This window comes from Pleurodeles waltl, chromosome 1_1 (genome assembly GCF_031143425.1).
Source record: "Pleurodeles waltl isolate 20211129_DDA chromosome 1_1, aPleWal1.hap1.20221129, whole genome shotgun sequence".
Taxonomy (NCBI): Eukaryota; Metazoa; Chordata; class Amphibia; order Caudata; family Salamandridae; genus Pleurodeles; species Pleurodeles waltl.
Window position 1 is genome coordinate 710,937,825 of NC_090436.1, and position 17,729 is coordinate 710,955,553.

A 17,729-nucleotide genomic window follows, 5' to 3' on the forward strand; every position below is an offset into this window, starting at 1 on the left:
TACCCTTTAGGGTATCACTGCAGTCCGACCTAAAAATGATTTTCAAGTGGAGTATCACAGACAGCTGTAGTTTAGAAGACTTCATATCATCAATTGTTCAAAAAAGTGCAGAGCAAGGTAGAGAGTGGGCATGGGGTCAGGCCCCTCAGCCATAGAATCATTTATTTATTTATTTTTCTTTTACAGTTTATCATTGCTAAGATGGACTATCAATCATGACCATGATTTCCCTGATGGGTAGTTGATCCATTTGCTGTCCTATAAGGTTTTGATGATGGGCAGTTCGTTTGTCACATTGTAGATTCAACATGAGACAGTCTGGGTTTTTTGATGTACATACTTTGTAGCACAGCTGCATTTTGTTTGCTGATTTTTTTTTTTTGCTTAGCAATGACTTGCTGTTTAGATAACGTAAACCATTAGTACTAGTCACTAATCGTCCTTGCATATTTGCCTACTGCACTTGCTCTCATGATGATATGTTTGTAAACAAAAACAGTTATAAATTCAAAGTAAAGATTCGCACTCCTAGGCTTTTTAAAAGTTTCAACAAACTAGTCCTTTATCAAAAGTAGTATGAAATATTTTAATGTACATCTCTTTTAAATCCACCATTGACAACCCAAACCTTTTATATTTGTACTTTCTCTTGATGCTATTCCAAACTTCTTTGATGTTGTAGCTGAAGATGTTGCATTGTTATGAGTTTTATTTCTAGAATATCAAAGCCCAACACACACAAAGTTGGCCAATCATTCCAAAAAGCTTCAGCTAACAAAAAGCCAGACCTATTGGCTTTGTGCTTGTAAATTCTTGAGAGAAATTTAACTGGAAAAGGTAGAGCACCACACTTTGAAAGATAGTTGAAAAAGAGTTCACTGTGATTAACGTATCCAAAACCAACCGATTGCATTTTTCTAGAAACCTTTCCATCCAACTTGATCATCTTATTCTTACATTTACTTGCGCAGTCATTTAGATTGAGTTTCAGTTGGATTTGACAAACACTTCTAACCTAGTAAGGTTGAAACTATTTTTGTGATGATTTCTTATTTTTTATTTTTTAGGTTGGCGCCCAGCTTTTAAGTACTACAACATGTGGGTGTCTTTAGTTGGAGCTCTGCTTTGCTGTGGAGTTATGTTTGTCATCAACTGGTGGGCAGCTCTACTGACTTACGTCATAGTCATTGGATTATACATCTATGTCACCTACAAGAAGCCAGGTTAGTTCAGTTTACAGTTGTGTGTAATCGTGTATATTGATTATATATTTGTAACTTGCGAACAAGAAGGCGGCAGATGGAACAAATTGCTGAGTTTATTTAAAGCAGTTGAACAAGAGAAAGGTAATTCTTTGTGATTTATCTTGAAAACAGACCTGTTCATGAAGTGTGGGTGCATGAAACTAATGTTTACATTTATGAAAGTTCTTAAGACTGTTTCGGCAGCTATATTGTTTCCTTGATTTCTTTCTTAGATTGTTCTCACTGTCTGAAAGGGAGCCTGCATAGCTGCCACACCTTCTGAGATATATTGTAGTACCTGAGTTACTTAGCTCATCTAAGAAGACTGTTTAAAATATTATTTGTGTATTTTAAGAGGTTAAATGTGAATTCCAAAAACTGGAGAAAGAGAATGTATGTGACACATAGAAGGCTGGGCACTTTGTGAGGTTGAAGCATTACCCAGGGTCCTTCTTGGGAAAGGGCATTTCAAATAGGCGTTGTCTTGATTTGTGTTAAATGAAGTGTATGTCATCCAGGGCTTCGTCCTCTTCTATACAACAGATAGTGAATGCTAGTTTTTTTTCTTTAACTCTCCACCTTTCGTTCTCCTGAATGTTGGCATATATGGGCATACCATTCAGTAAAATTGGTTGACTGTCCCTATAGAGAAAGGAAGAAAACATTGAAATAAAAATGAGCTTGTTTTCCGTTCACTGAATGGTTGAAGAGCATTGGTGTTAATCTTGTCCTTCATCCTTTCCAGCTCTACTGTAGTGTTACATGGGCTACATACATATTTGTAAAATAATCAGTGGTTCTTGCCAAACATTGATCTAATCATGGAAAACTGCAGTTTTGTTCTTCAGAGAGCAATTACGGTATAGTTCGTAGCTAGGAAATAGTGGCAGTGTCAAGAGTTTGTAAGAGGTTTGTTGGCTTCTACAAACTAATGTGGAATGGATACTTTTAGCTCTCTGTCCAAAAGAGGCCTGAACCGTAATTTAGATTTGTAGGGACTCCTTTTCTATTATCCAACCTATGTATCCCTACCAGATATTGGTGTGTACAGCCTTTTTAGTTAGGGTTTTTTTTTTTTTTTTTTTTTTTTTTTACTAGAGCCATAAATTCTAAGTGACACTCTTTGTTATTCTGTAGGAGATTTTTTTTCTGATTAGCAGACAAGCAGAGCATGCATGACAAATTAATATTTATATCCCTTTAGATAAGTGGGGTTATTTTGATAAATGTACTCCTATTTCTATGGGATTGACAGTAGCTTGACTTGATGCATGACATCAGAACCACAACTTCCTTTAAACTGCTGCTGAGAGCATTGCACTGATGACGTTGATCTTCCAACCAGCTTTAGATTCCTAATTCTCAACAAATGCTTTAATAAAAAAAAAAACTAAAAAAAAAAAAACTCAGCACAACCGTGATAGTAAGTAACTCTAAGTAGGCATGCTTTAGTAGGCATAGTAAACTCAGTGATAATCTAGTGTATGTGTAAAAGTTATATTAATTCTGAACAATTTTGATGTTTTTTGCAGATGTAAACTGGGGTTCATCTACTCAAGCATTGACATACCTGAATGCATTACAACACACCATTCGCCTAGCAGGTGTGGAAGACCATGTGAAAAATTTCAGGTAAACAGTTTTACTGAATGAGCTGCTTAGATTTGAAATGCATGATACAGCTTAATGCCATGGAGATCGTTATAATAATTTCTGTGGGTTCTTGTTCCTCCTAATTATGTTAATGTTTTGCACTTCATGATGAATCTGTTGTAACTAGGAGTAGGCTTTATCAGCAATGAACAATAGAATTGAGGGATATACAACTTGATTATTTCACATCCAGTTGAAACTAAACAGCATTTAGAATCCTTGTAAACCATCATATTTCACAACTAAAACAGGTCCCTTTAGTGTACCACAAAAAAGAAAATTATTTCGTAACCAACGTCTATTCTAAAATGTATTTTTTCATTGGATGGATGGTGTACCTAGTTACTACCTTTGTAACCTAATGAAAAGTTTGTTTTAACTTGGTTGTATTGAGGAAAGTCTCCAAACCAGAATAAGTATTTTTTCCAAATCTAGATTTGAAATGTACTTGTCTTTGCATCTTGACTTCAAATGCAGGGAGAGACATGCTTTCTGTGTTCAGTAGCATGCCCAGCTAAATTTAATTTTTAGGTATTCTCATGGTTATGCATTAACTTTGTACTTTTTATTGATATGTAGGATTTCCGTTTGTGCTGGACAAATAATGTATTTCTGTCTACACTGCACTTTTTATGTTTCTCTCAGGCAAAGACCCCTTTCCTGTCCTTCTCTTCTTATTACTGTTTTTCTCTTGGTTACCACAGTGTGTGCATTTTACTGTTGTGTGGATGGTGTACTGCAGTCATAATTTGATGTACAACCTTAAATCATAGCCCCATAAACAAGCAATAATTTATGAAGCTTGGCAGTACTGCATCTTTGTATGCCCAGGGGTGGCTGGCCTGTAGAAGTATATATCCACCTGCTTTGGGGTGGCATTTTCTTTGCTACTAGTACCATTTAATGTTTCCACTTATGACATCTTTAAAGCCCGTTTGAGGATTCCTTTGGAGCCAAGTTGATAGTTTTTGCCTAGAGGTTTTGCCTTTTTTGGCCTTCTCGCATTTTTAGACTTGTACAAAGGTTTAATCATTGTAATGAACTGCAGCTGCAGACCCACTATATTCCCTTTTTATTTTCTTATATGGTCTTAACTTCAGTCCTTAGACCAGTTGCTAAAATCTCCTTTTTATGTCTTTTCTTTTTTTTCTAATCTTGAGGTCTTAAAACCTCACCCTTGTTTCCTAAGTTTTGGAAAGGTCTGCAAACATTTCACTTATGAATCACATGTCCAATTTTTATTCAAAACTTCGATGTGCATTCTACTTCAGTTTATGCTTGTGTTTAAGCGCCATTGGACTGCCTGATTCCTCGCGGTAAAGACTAATAATAAAACTAAGAAGATGATCCAATCTAGTCTATTTCAGTCCTATGGTTGGTGGAAAGTTGGGCTCCCTAACAAATTTAAAATCATTCTTCAGTTGCCTGTCTACACTGTCAGTACTATTTAAATATTTGGAATGTGAGTTAATTTTCTGTGTTCTCCATTTTTTTTGCACCTACCATCGGACACCTTCTGCTATTCATTATTGAGAAATAGTGAAATGCTGACAGTTACCCTAGATGTCTGTGATCGTTCTCTGCAGACCTAGAAGTGTGTAGTACAAGTAGTACCAGGGGACTGAAGGCTTACTCTTTCTCCTAACATTGAGGCTTTTCCTGTACTAAGTTCTACTCATGTACAGTGGTTTGGTGTTTTGCGCAAAATAAGTGAAAACAAAAAAGTTAGACATTAGAATCCCCAACAGCTTCATCTTAAAATTGAACCCACATGAAAGTATGTTGGAAAATGTAGCCTTGTACTGCGTGAGGTGTCTGTAATTTGAGGGTTTTGTGTAGAGTTGTTACTCCCAATTTGTTTACAACCATGTGTAGTTTGGGTCTTCGAGGATCAGCAGCTAATTTCAGCCAGTTCCTATTAGTACTGTATTTAGAATGGGTCATGGGCCACGCCTACATTTAATAGAAATGAACAGTAAGTCTAGAGCAAGTAATCTAAAACCTGCCGACCCTTTTCAATCATGTAACTCAAAAAGCAGTCCACATTGCACATGTAGATAACCTGAGCAGAGAAAGCAACACAGCACGAGTACAATTGTATGTTAAATACACTTTAGAAGGCCCGACTAGGAAAACATTGAAGAGAATAATGGCAAAATACCAAGGTACCACATCCCATATAGGTGGTGGCAAGAGGACCCTGTAAATGAGAGAGACGACCTTATGAAGGTTGACGTTATTTCTGCTGTACTGTAGTTAGCAAAAGATTCCGAACATCATGAGGAATATTGTTGCAAACCTTTCCCCATTGATTGCAAGCTTATTTATTTTTTAATTTTTTATTTTTACGCCTTATGCAAGGACGTTACTGATTGATTGGCCTTTATGCTGGGTTTGCGGGTACCTTTTGCAGACATTGTGTGGCTTTAATATTGTGTTGCAGTTTTCAAGTGTTCATAGGCACATTTTTATTGAGCAAAGCAATGTCTTACTTGTTAATGTATTTTATGAAAGGTAGATAGAATTTTCTTTATGTAACTTGCTTTTTTTCCAATGAACCCTGGGGTTGTTGAGTGGGCTCCATTAGCCATTTATAAATGAGGAATAAAGAAACTCATAATGCCAGAGACATATGTTACTTAAGGGTGCAGAATCATTCACTCTTTGATTAGCAGTATCATTCACCTGTGTGGATGGGGCTTGACTGCTTTGGACCAATTCCATCCCTCCTTTGCAGAACCGATATTTCCCAAAGAGCACTAGGTATAAATAATCGTTTTGTTTCTATTCAGCGTCTTTTGTGTCGGCATTGCCCCGGTTCTTAAAGGATGCTTCTCATTACCCAAAGGAGCTTTATTACTTCAGGCAAAGCCTACATATTTCTCACTCTACTTGTCTATTCTCGCAAAGTTCAATAAATGACCTCTTCACTGCAGTTTCCTAAACAAACATGAACTGTCAATGTTGGGAATCTCTAAAGTGAAATTGGATAATTCAAGCCCTTTTGTATCTAAAAATAGCCTGCTCTGCCAATTTAGATGCTCGGGCAAGAATGCTATCTCCTGGCAGTTTTCCATAACAAGTTGCTAATGACACCCAGCCATCCTTGAATGGAGAAAAAAACTTATCCTTGGGAGGAATAATTTACGTATTTGGCCTGATTTAGACAGAAAACGACTCCCCTGAAATAGCTTTGTAGTGGTCAGATGAAGCCGAGAAACCTGAATCTCTCTGAATTAGTTAAGTCATTGAATGCTAGGTAGTTTGTCAGCTGGCCAGTCCAGCTGGATTGTGCAGGAAAACAATCTTATTCTCAAAATCTTTGTTTTTATCCATATTTATAATGGTGCAAGCCAACCTATACATCGAGGAGCATTGTAGTATGGGCAAGCATGCAAACACTAGGGTAAGTAAGAAACACTAGCTTAGAAATTGAGGGATCCTTTTAGCTTATGTTTAGCGAAAGGGCTGAAGATGGTTCTGCTGAATGAGGTGTTCCTTTAAGAGGAGGTGGTTCAGAATCTAGTTGAAGTGTTAAATCTGCCTTGGAGTAATGTCTCACATCCGTGGTACATAGCAAATAAAAGCCTGTCTCTTGTTTGTTTGATCTTTCATTTCAAGTGTAAAGGTTTGTTCGATGGCATGTGTAGCTGCAGATACACATGCTGTGCATTATCCTGCCAGCTAGTGTTGGGCTCGGCGTGTTACAAGTTGTTTTTCTTCGAAGAAGTCCTTTCGAATCACGAGATCGAGGGACTCCTCCCCTTTCGGCTCCATTGCGCTTGGGCGTGGACTCCATCTTAGATTGTTTTCTTTCCGCCATCGGGTTTGGACGTGTTCCTCTTCGCTCCGTGTTTCGGTTTGGAAAAGTTAGTTAACTATCGGAAACTTTGACGGTATTGTTTGCGCTCGGTATCGGGTTAGTAATAGCACATCGACACCGAAGAAAAGAGCTCCGGTAGCCCTTCCACTAGAAAGAAAGGCGCCACAATGGCCTTTCTAGGAAATATACCTATGACAGAAATCTGTAAGGCAGCCACATGGTCTATGCCTCATACATTCACGAAACATTACTGTGTGGATGTGTTAACAACACAACAAGCCACAGTAGGACAGGCAGTATTACGAACATTATTTCAAACAACTTCAACTCCTACAGGCTAAACCACCGCTTTTGGGGAGATAATTGCTTACTAGTCTATGCACAGCATGCGTATCTGCAGCTACACATGCCATCGAACGGAAAATGTCACTTACCCAGTGTACATCTGTTCGTTGCATGAGACGCTGCAGATTCACATGCGCCCTCCCACCTCCCCAGGAGCCTGTAGCCGTTATAAGTTGATTAAAATTATATATTTTATGTTGATAAAACTTGTAAATTTGTAAATATATATCACTTTTAGACACATTATGTACATACATACTCACTCCAGTGCATGGGCACTATTACTATATACACAACTCCTACCTCCCCATCTGCCGGGAAAAAAATCTAAGATGGAGTCGACGCCCATGCGCAATAGAGCCGAATGGGGGAGGAGTCCCTCGATCTTGTGACTCAAAGACTTCTTCGAAGAAAAACAACTTGTAACACTCCAAGCCCAACACTAGATGGCAGGATAATGCACAGCATGTGAATCTGCAGCGTCTCATGCCACGAAAAGATGTACACTGGGTAAGTGACATTTTCCATTACCTGCATGTTGTATTGGTCACCTGAGATCTTCTTTTTGTCTGCTTGATAGGTTGTTGGGTTAAAGATATGACCTCCCTAAATATGGCACTGTATATAGATGTGCCATAATATATATGATGTCCCAGTCATACTCTTATCTCAATCAGTTTTAATGCTGCTTAGGGGGTGGGGCTTGTTGCTAGTCTAGTGGTTATCCGGAAGAGTGGCAAGCAGGACGTTGACACTAAGGGGGTCCCAGGTTAAGGTTCTGGCCAGCAGTACTGAACCCCTCTTTTGGCAAATAATGTTGGACTTTATGGAGAGGCCAAAACTGGTGTCAGGCAGTTTGTCTCCCATTATTGTGGGTCTTCAAGCAGAAGCTGCTGATATGAAATCAGAGGTTCTTTGTGTTGATCGCAACGCTCTGAGGTGAGAGTTCATGATGCAGCCTAATTACAGCGGCTCATTATTGTACTAAAGTGTTTTCGGGATGAACTGCTATCGCACCACTTTAACAATATTTAAAAGGAGCAGATTGTGCACTTGCAAAGCTGACACGGAGAACATCCTCTTACAATTACATTTTCAGACAATCTGTAGTTCATTCGAAAACTGGAGGACTGGTTTGATTTGATTTCATATATGAATATGAAAAATTTAGTGGAGGTATTGCAATTTCATAATTAGGTGGCAGGTAGAGATATGTGAGAAGCACATCAAAATGTTAATTATCTATGGGTGTGGTTGAGACCATTAAGCTATATTTCTAGTAAGATCTTGAACTTTACTTATTCTGGCAGATATTTCCAGGAGTAATAGTTGCCATGCACCAACGCTTCGAATTACACCACCTCGGAATGTGATGAGACAGAGCCACAAAAAGGTGCCACCTCTGCATGCAGATGTCTGTTCCTCCTTTTTGCACACCCTATGCCACTGGCCCGGAGATCTACTCCTGATTTTGCCTCGAGACCCCCCCCCCCCCTCCCCCCCCCCCCCCCCGTAGAGCGGTTCAAGACAGTGTGCTGGGGATGTCTCCCATGAAGAATACAGGTTTCAAGCCTGGTGACTGCAACAGCCAGATGTCGGTCACTGATCCACACAACTTGGGGTCTCTAAGCTAAGCATGACTTGAAGTCCTGCATCAAATGTTCCCTGATGGACCATAAAGCTATTAGGGAATGTGAAGCCAGTATTTACGTTGCCCAGCACAAGAAGAGTTAAATCCAGGGTCAGTCTGAGTCCGGTTGGCCGTCCTGTGGTAAGTGTAAAATGAGGGTGGACTGCAAGTCAAGGTGAATGCATGAGACAGTGTGGTTCAATCCTTCCCCTCATGCCCTACTTCACTCTCCCTACATCTCCCTACGGCTCCCATTTAAGGGAGGTGTCATGCAGTCACTTCTTATAGGCAATTCTGACTGCCTCTTCTGACTGACTCAGTTGCAAACCAAGCTTCTCAAGTCATTGTTGACTTAGCACCAAACTGAGACCTTCAAAGGGGCCCATGCAGCAGTTGTCCAATATGAGTCTTTGGGCCCTAAGTATCTGTTGAGGGTGATAGTCTGAATCCCACAAGCTATTCGTCCCCAGGCACCATCTTACCCTAACATCATTGCAGCAGCCCTACAGGATGTTCCCAGATCGTCAGCTACCCCAGACTTAGCCTGTTTCCAGACTCTCACCAATTCCAGGATCGGATCCAGGGCCTTCTTTATCTTAATCTCTTTGTAAGCTGCGCTGTGAAGTTGCAAAGGCCCAGCCTGTTTTGAATAACTCCCCTGTTGACCCTCTACCTTCACACAGATATTTACCAGAATCTAGTTTAAAGGAAATGCTTCATCCCTGGCCACCTACCTCTGAGCACTGGTTGCCATTTAGGGATCATTTCACACACTATCTGTCCAAAGAATGGGGAAAAATCTATACTGGTCCCCTAGTGAGCATCTTGATTGCACAGCACCTTAGTCTCACTCCTAGATACCCAATATCCTTGACTCCGCACCTGACTCCAGAAACCCTTATAGTGCAGCTTCCACTTGCAAGCTTAAGCAGAATGCTTTACCCACATGTCTTCAGAAAGGGAGTTCAAACGGATTTGTTCTTTGAGCAAACTTAGTCTGACAGGTTTAATGCCTTCGGTGACGATCGTGAGAGCTTCTTCTCCAACATCCGGAGCACAACCCCTGCAAAGGATCCAGCTGTTATTCACTCAAGACTGGGTGGGTGAAGGAGACCTCAACATCTTGTGGAGGAAGAGAGCTACAGTAGACAATACACTGCTTGCACTCCGTGGTTCGAATTCAGAGCCTATGGAGAGCCATGACATGGATAACAGTGATGAGGGATAGTTACTTCCACTCCAACAGTCTAACACTACCAACTTTTTTGGCATTAGGAACAGCTGGTGACCTAGACACATCACCGGAATTGGAGATTCCTTCTGGCCCTGCCCCTCTAAGGATTTTGTCCTCCCATGTTCTTATCCACATACCTGCTGTAATAATAGAATTGCCCATATCTACTATGGAGACAAAGTCCTACCTCCTTACTGAAATTCTTCAGCCGGCAACACAAACAAGGGAATCTCTACTGCCATTTAACAAGCCTTTGCTCAATCCTATTATTTTGGCCTAAGCAGAACCAACTTAGGCTCCCACTGTCAACAGATTGATGGCACAGAAGTAACAACCATGTCTTGGAGACCCTTCCTTTTTGTTGTCATATCCATCACCTGAAAGCGTAGTAGTGAAACCTTGCTGCCCGAAAAGTTTCAGGAGCATTTCCCACCACTCTTGCATGTAGACAATCTAAAAAGTTGGCAGCTTGTGGTAAGACTTTTTTTTGCTTCTGGCTTCTAGTAATCTACACTAAACGCCCTTTGGAACATGGCCCAACTGGTCAGCAGACCTCCTTAAAGATATTTTTTCAGAGGTGTTCAGTGGTGGCCAGGACACTTCCAGAAGTGGTAAGGTGAGCCTGGATTCTGCAGATTCCGTTGAGCAGGCTATGGGCTCTTCAGTGTGTGTGTGCTTGCCATACCTGGTTACCACTGGATTTTCAATAAATATGCAGGTGACATTAATGGCTTTGCCTTTTGATGGCACAAAGCTTTTTGGGTACAAGGCAGATTCAACTCTGTAACATTATAAACCAGCAGGACTACTGCACACACTCTTGCCTCCAGTCCCTAAAGACAGACTATACGCAGTTTCAGAAGCGTGTTTCTTCTGTGCATTCAACTTCTGTCAATACCAATTCATTCAATTGTTGCAACAACAGGAGAATGGCTGTCTTCATCCAAACCTGGACCTCAGTTTCTTGAACCTCTTCCTCAAAAGGGAGTTCAGAATGCTGTCATTGACTCGGGGTCTTTTGCTGCTGGAAGCAGGAGACTGGATGGTGTCACTCAGCTTGCTGGACACATTTCCACAAACCGATCCTGCAGTCTCGCAGTGAGTACATGCGTTTCTTTGTAGGGTCTCTTCACTACCAGTTCATGGTCCTACCATTTAGTCTAACATCAGCACCTGTGGTCTTCACAAAGGTCATAGCGGCCTATCTTAGGAGGTCGGGAATACCAGTGTTCCTGTATCTGGATAACTAGCTGCTTAAAGTCGAGTTGCTACAGAGGGTGTCCGATCACTTGCATTCAACAGCACCCCTTTTATTCAACGTGGGCTTCGGTCAGTGGAGCCCTCACAGAGCTTTCTGTTCATAGGAGTCATTCTGAATACTACCATACTTCAAACCTTTCCTTCCTCCCCAAAGGAGCCAAGACATTCAGGCTGTGACTCTGGTGTTTCTTGAGAGAGCTCAAATCCCAGTCCTGATGGTCTTATGCCTGCTGGCTGCGTGTATCCTCCTGGTTATGCATGCACGCAGGCTTATGAGGGTTCCGCAGTTGTACCTTCACAGGCATTGGTTCCAACACTGTGGTGCTTTCCCGGTACACTGTGGCAATTTATTTCTGGTGGGTGGTAGAGGAGAGCCTACTTGACAGCAGTAGTACTAATGACACCACCCTTGTGTTGGTTGCTCATCTGGCAGAAATGGAGATCATAGGCCTTTAGTCTCCAGAAGATCAGGTATTTCACATCAACCTGCTAGAACAGAGAGAAATCAGACTTGTGCGCAACAACTTTCTCCCTTACATTCACTGTTGGTTCACTCTGATCTTGAAGGAAAATACAACCGCAATGTGGTAGCCCAGCAAAGTGTGAGGAGTAGTCTCAACTCCTCAGTCACGAGGTGTGGGGGGCTATGGCCTTGGGCACAGCAGAATGGCATTTGGTTAAACCTCAATCACCTCACCCGGTCCCTGAATGTCAGGGCTGACAGTCCGCGCCAGCATTATATTCTAGACTGTGAATGGTGTCTTCACCAAGAGTTGGTGCAGAAAATATTTTTCCTATGGAGAACACCCAGGGTGGATCTTTTCACCATGTTGGGCAATGCTAATTGTTCTAAGTTCTGTGTCTTCCAGTATCCATTGAGGACGGCACAGGGTGATGTACGTCAGCTGTGGTGCAATTTGTCACATCATTACAAGTTTCTTCCTATATCCTTGATCTCTGAGGAAGTTTCTTGGAGACTATGCCTATGTTACTCTCATTGCCCCTGATTGGTCGAAAAAGGTCTGGTACACAGACCATCTGCACCTCTCTTTATGCTCCCTGCTAAGTCTTCCTCTCTGAGTGGACTTCACATGCCAGTTTTGAGAAAAAAATCCTGCACCTCAACCTCCAGTGCCTCACCATCATCCCTAGAAATTGAACAGAGGCATATTTAACTTTTCAGCAGCCACCAGAGGTGGTGGATGTCATACATATTGCCTCTCCACAAAACAGTCTGTTCTGGAATGTGGAGCAGGTTTGTCACCTGGTGTGCAGAGAACAGTGTTGATCCCTTACAGGCCCACCTTTCGGAGATCCTTGGTTTCTCTCTTCTTGGCTCAGCAGGGTTGTGTGTGGACACTTAAGGGGTATCTTGCAACCAGATTGGAATTCTTCTGCCCTCGATCCTTCTTTTTTCAGATCTCCCAGTGTGATTTGTAAAAGAACTAACTTGTAATCACCGACTCTAATCCCCTTCCCCCTCCCCACCTTACCCCAAACAGTCTTCAGTGGGATTTAGATCTAGTCATGACGTTTTTGATGGGGCCTCCATTTGCTCCTGTAAACAGTTGCCAATTGAGTTTATTAAAAATGGACATTTTTTTGCTACTGTTACATCTGCGAGATGAGTCAGTGATTTGTAAGCACCGAGTGTCTATCTCGCGTGTACCCCTTTTTTTTTTCTCTGATAAGTTGGTTTTTAAAACCAGAGCTGCATTCTTGCCCAAATGGTCACTTCCTTTCGCCTGGGGCAGTCTGTTACCCTCGGTCTTTATATCCCCTGCCACATCCTACAAAGGAGGGAGGAATCTTAGATCCTAGAGTTGCATTCAGTTTTTACATAGACCACACCAGCCAAACCGTGTTTAACTATCAGCTCTTAGTAGGGGATACTGAGAACAGGAAGGGCAAGGTGGTTCAGAACCATTTGTTGTCTTGCTGGATCATTCTTTGTATAAAGAGGTGTGCTACGCTCTTGTGAGGAACGAGCCTCCAGAGGGAAATCTGGGCCCATTCCTCTTAGGCCATATCCTCTACATCTGCCTAGGCAAGGCGTGTTTCTGTTTCATAGGTGTGTAGAGTGATGACAAGGCCATTTCTCCACGACTTCGTCAAGCATTATTGTTTGGAATATGGCTAGCGGGTTATATACTTTTTGTGTGCAATTTAAATAGTGGGAGTTTTAATCTTGTATGTTAGACATTCACACTTTTCCCCAGAAATACTCATGTGGGCGAACACCCTAGAAGATGTGTTTTTATCACAGTAAAGTGTACAGTCTCAATTTTAGTAGAAAAGGTTATCGCGGCTGTCTCCGGCAAAGGGAATGTGTATTCTTGACTGACTCCACAAGTATGGGAAAAACTACTTGCATTTGTTTCATTTATTTAAGAAAAAACTATGGAGCTGCGTTTACAAACTTAACTCGTTCATGTAGATACCGCCGAGGCTCTTGAAGGACGAATGTTTTTGGTCCAGTTAGCATTAGAGACATAACACCGTCCCTGTTTTAAAGGCAGCCATTTGTCTCCAGTGTTTATCTTTGTTTATAGACAAGCACACTTTGAGCTGGACCAGTGAAGCTTTAAATGTTAGAGTTTAAGGCTGGTCTCGTTAGGAACCAAATGGAACTGGCATATGTCATGTTTTCAGGCAAGCATCAATAGTCCGCATTGCTCAGGAGCCGAAAACTGTTTGTTTATATTGGCGCCTTTCCTGTCTCTGTGTACGTTCATTGGTCTCTCCGATTTACCGACTTTTTTTTTCTTTTTTAAATAACATCGGGACTCGAGAAAATGTGTTGCATGTGCAGAAAATGTTAATAAAACAGTTTATTTTTGCTAATGCTTGTGTCACTAATACACACCGCCAGTCCGATTTAGGGAGTTTGTTTCCTTACATACATGGGCCCCCTCTGCAATAAATTAGGCTCGCCTGTGACCCACCCCTTTTGATGGAATGTTAAAACGTGAGCCACGTTAAATGGGGAAAAAATAAAACTTTCTGCTAGGTTATGCAGCTTAGGTTCGATGCCAGAAAGCAGAGCTTTCATAACAAGTCATACAGTGTTACTGCGGTTCGGGTTCCCCGCCCCCCCGCCCCCCCCGCTACTGGATCAAGCTCTAGTATTGGTTGTTTGCAGAAGCAAAACAAACCTTGTATTCTTCTGTCACTTTTAAAACCTTTGCTAGGATTGCCTTCGTGCATAGTAAGTATATTAGCAATAAATTTGGCAGACAGTTATGGGTTTGAAGTTGTTTGTGATCAACCTGCTGTCCGAAGAGGTCGAGGTTTCAGTAAAAAACACGTTTTCGCCTAGGTCCCAGTTTTTAAAGTGCACACTAAAACATAGCTTACGGGTCCACATATTGGAACCGTGAGATATACGGTTGTTGGTTATTCTATGTAGTGTTTAGTTGGCCAGGGTGTTGCACATAGTTTTACTGTACCATTAATTTCTTAATCTTAGTTTTAGTTCACGGTATTTTAAGCTCTTCGATACGAAGTATTAAAACCAGGTAATTAAGTGAACATACTCTTAGGAACTCAATGTTGAAAGACCACTAACAATTGACATCCATTTTTTTTTAAATCTTACTTAGATACTATTTAAATGCCCATGTTGGAAAATGAGGTCGGACATAAAAGTTGTCATTTGAGAACAAGGACGTACCACAGGAATCTGGTCATGCCAGGCCTAGTTAGTTACAGCCATAGCCAGATAATTCTTTTCAGGGCTCCATTGTTTTGGTGACAGGATTTTGAAAATACAAGTGCAACAAGACGGTGGCAGCAGTAAAGAGACAATGCAGAGGAGGGGGGGTGACCAGTTGGGAGCTGTAAATAGGTTCTGTCACCCTGCAAGAGAAACATGGCCCTCACGTCTGCTGGCAAGTAGTGTTGGCACTCGATGCTGGGCGGAGGGACACCAGTGCTTTTAGGAAGTATGTGGCAAGTAATCTATTGGGAGGTGTTGAAGGGAGAGTTTCTAATGGAAAAATCTAATTGTTGGTTGCATAGTTACACTGCTCAGTGTGTGTGTGTGGGACGTAGTTAGGCATTTTGCTGATGTGCAATGCACTCCATCAACAATTTAGTCTTCAGGCTATTGATTTGTAAGATTCACTGTTGCGGTCAGGATAATGAATGAAGAACAGTATGTTATAAAACACAGAGAGAAATGGGAGTGATACTATCCCACACGAGCTCCCAAGAGGAATCTATGTAACCACTAAAGGTGTGGGATAGTTGGGGTTCAGGGTGGAGTAGGACCAGTGTTCCCTCAATTGTCAGTACCGGTTGGGTCGGGGTTCGTGATGAAAGGAGAGCGTGTGTGGAGAGTCTCTAGAACGGATGGCTGTGTTGAATAAGGGGGGGGGGGGTAGTTCCTTTACGGACTAAGTGGTCTCACACACATAATAGTGTCTTGCTTCATCATTTGACCACCAGGTGGTCAAACTCTCCACACACGCTCTCCCTCCATCATGAACCCCGACCCAACCGGTACTGACAATTGAGGGAACACTGGTCCTACTCCACCCTCAACCCCAACTATCCCACACCTTTAGTGGTTACATGAAGAAAAGTATGTGCCTGAAGTGTGCGCATCTTTAAGAGAAAAAGAGTATGATTTAAAGTGATTTTTGAGTTTGATGGTATTGGATATCGGTTTGGTAAAATGGTTTGTAAAGTTACCAGGCAGGTTTTGGAACATTATGAATAATTAACAGTCGAGCTGCAAGGAATTGTGAGGTTTGAATCCTCTTACTGATTGTAGCCATTTGCAGCAGTGTATCTGTTCCCTTAGTTCCTCAGCAATAGCCACAAGTGACGGTGTGGGAAATGGGTAGGCTACGGAAACTTCTCAGGACTTTAATACGTAATTAGTATTCCTGCTTTTTCTCAAAAAGGGTGTATTATAGAACGTCCACTTTTAAGTGATAATATTGTGTGAGAAGTAGCCCAAAATATTTTCACGAGCCACTCCACCATTAGCATGGTTAAATATAGATAAAAGCAGTAGTGGCTTCTAAAAACAAGAATTTGTAATGCAATAGGTCTCGCATTTGCTTGAGTTAGAGCTATTGCTGTTGTAAATGCATAACTGGACTTTTCTTGCCACATAAATTGGTCAACACTGCCCCTTAATGTGGTCCTCTGCCACATAATTCCAGTGGCCCTGCATATAACTAAAGCACTTCCATGTATCTTATTTCTCTATCTGCAGCAAAAAAATTAAATACTGCCATTATTTAATATATTTTTTATATTATTATTTTGGGGTCCCCCCCCCAGTCTAGGGATGACCTAGACAGAAACAGCATGTTGTGCAGTGAATTATGGGCAAAAATGTTTGTAAAAGCAGTGCCCTGCAAAGTATTATGGGATGAGTGAATATTGTAGTATCTTGACTCTAATGCTCAGAACAGCCCATAGCGAGCACCACTATAAAAATAACATTTGTAAGAATTATGGTCATGTAACCATAAAGTCCGCCCTTAGGGAGCATAACCACATGAAAACCGAATGGTAGAACGTAATACGGTGTTACCATATATTTAGCCTGTAGCATCCCCTGTGTGTGCAAGAATTCTTTGGTACCAAACTAGGGAGCCTGATGTGTATGTGTGTGTGTGTGGTATGTAAGACTGTAGGAGTATGTCCATATAGTTAATTGGTCAGCAACAATATTACACATGTATTGTGTGGAGCAGTACAATTTGATTGTCTTAACTGCTTACCTGCACAAACAGCAGTATATTGATCAATGTTCACAGCTGTACAAAATATACGTGTACTTTGATACTACTGTTTCATTCCATATTCCCCATGAAAAGTTGCGTATAGAAGGGAAATAACTAATGTGTAGACATATGGTGAGCCTGTGCCATATTAGTGAGAATAAATAGGGCTCATTGCTTTGACTGTTTTAAATCCACAATTGCAGTTAAGACAATGGAGCTTAAAATAGACTTGGCCAGTAAACAGGGTAGTTGCACATTGGTTCTCACACATGAGGAAGGAGACATGTAGCACTGCCTACATCCCTACCCTGGACCCATAATGTAGCTGTCTTACTCGGACCCACTCAGCTGAGGCCCCGGTTTACATGGCCCTGTCAGGTGGTTTGTGCACTCTACAGATAACACACAGGCGGTGGGGAAGAGTGACAGTCCTGCAGTACTGATAATTATATATCATATGTGAACAGTAGCATTTCAGTTCGGATAAGAAGCCATTAATAATGTAATTGGTTATGTGCACTTAACTAGACAGTGTATTGACATAACCCATGATAAACAGGGACAGCTGACAGACATCTCTTTGTGTTGTGGTAAATGTTGCTTTGTCTTTATGCATTTATGCTTTGAGGGTTCGTATATTGTATCTCACTTAGAACATTTTTATTTGTTTTAAGGGCGCACGTCACATGACAACTGGTGTATAGCGGAAAACTGTGGCAATAGTGGGAGGCCGGTGTGTGCGCATCTGTGTGTAGGTGCTCAAGCGCAGTTGCATGGTGTGTGTGTCTGAGTATTT

At 41.4% G+C, this 17,729-nt stretch overlaps 1 protein-coding gene across 1 annotated transcript in view; it reads left to right on the forward strand.

Annotated features, from left to right (window-relative positions):
• Nucleotides 1-17,729, forward strand: part of SLC12A2 (solute carrier family 12 member 2) — a 409,553-nt gene that overhangs the window by 220,571 nt on the left and 171,253 nt on the right. The window contains exons 14-15 of the mRNA XM_069227287.1: nucleotides 1,068-1,223; nucleotides 2,777-2,876. Coding sequence (XP_069083388.1) covers nucleotides 1,068-1,223; nucleotides 2,777-2,876 — 256 coding nt within the window. The remainder of the gene's footprint in view (nucleotides 1-1,067; nucleotides 1,224-2,776; nucleotides 2,877-17,729) is intronic.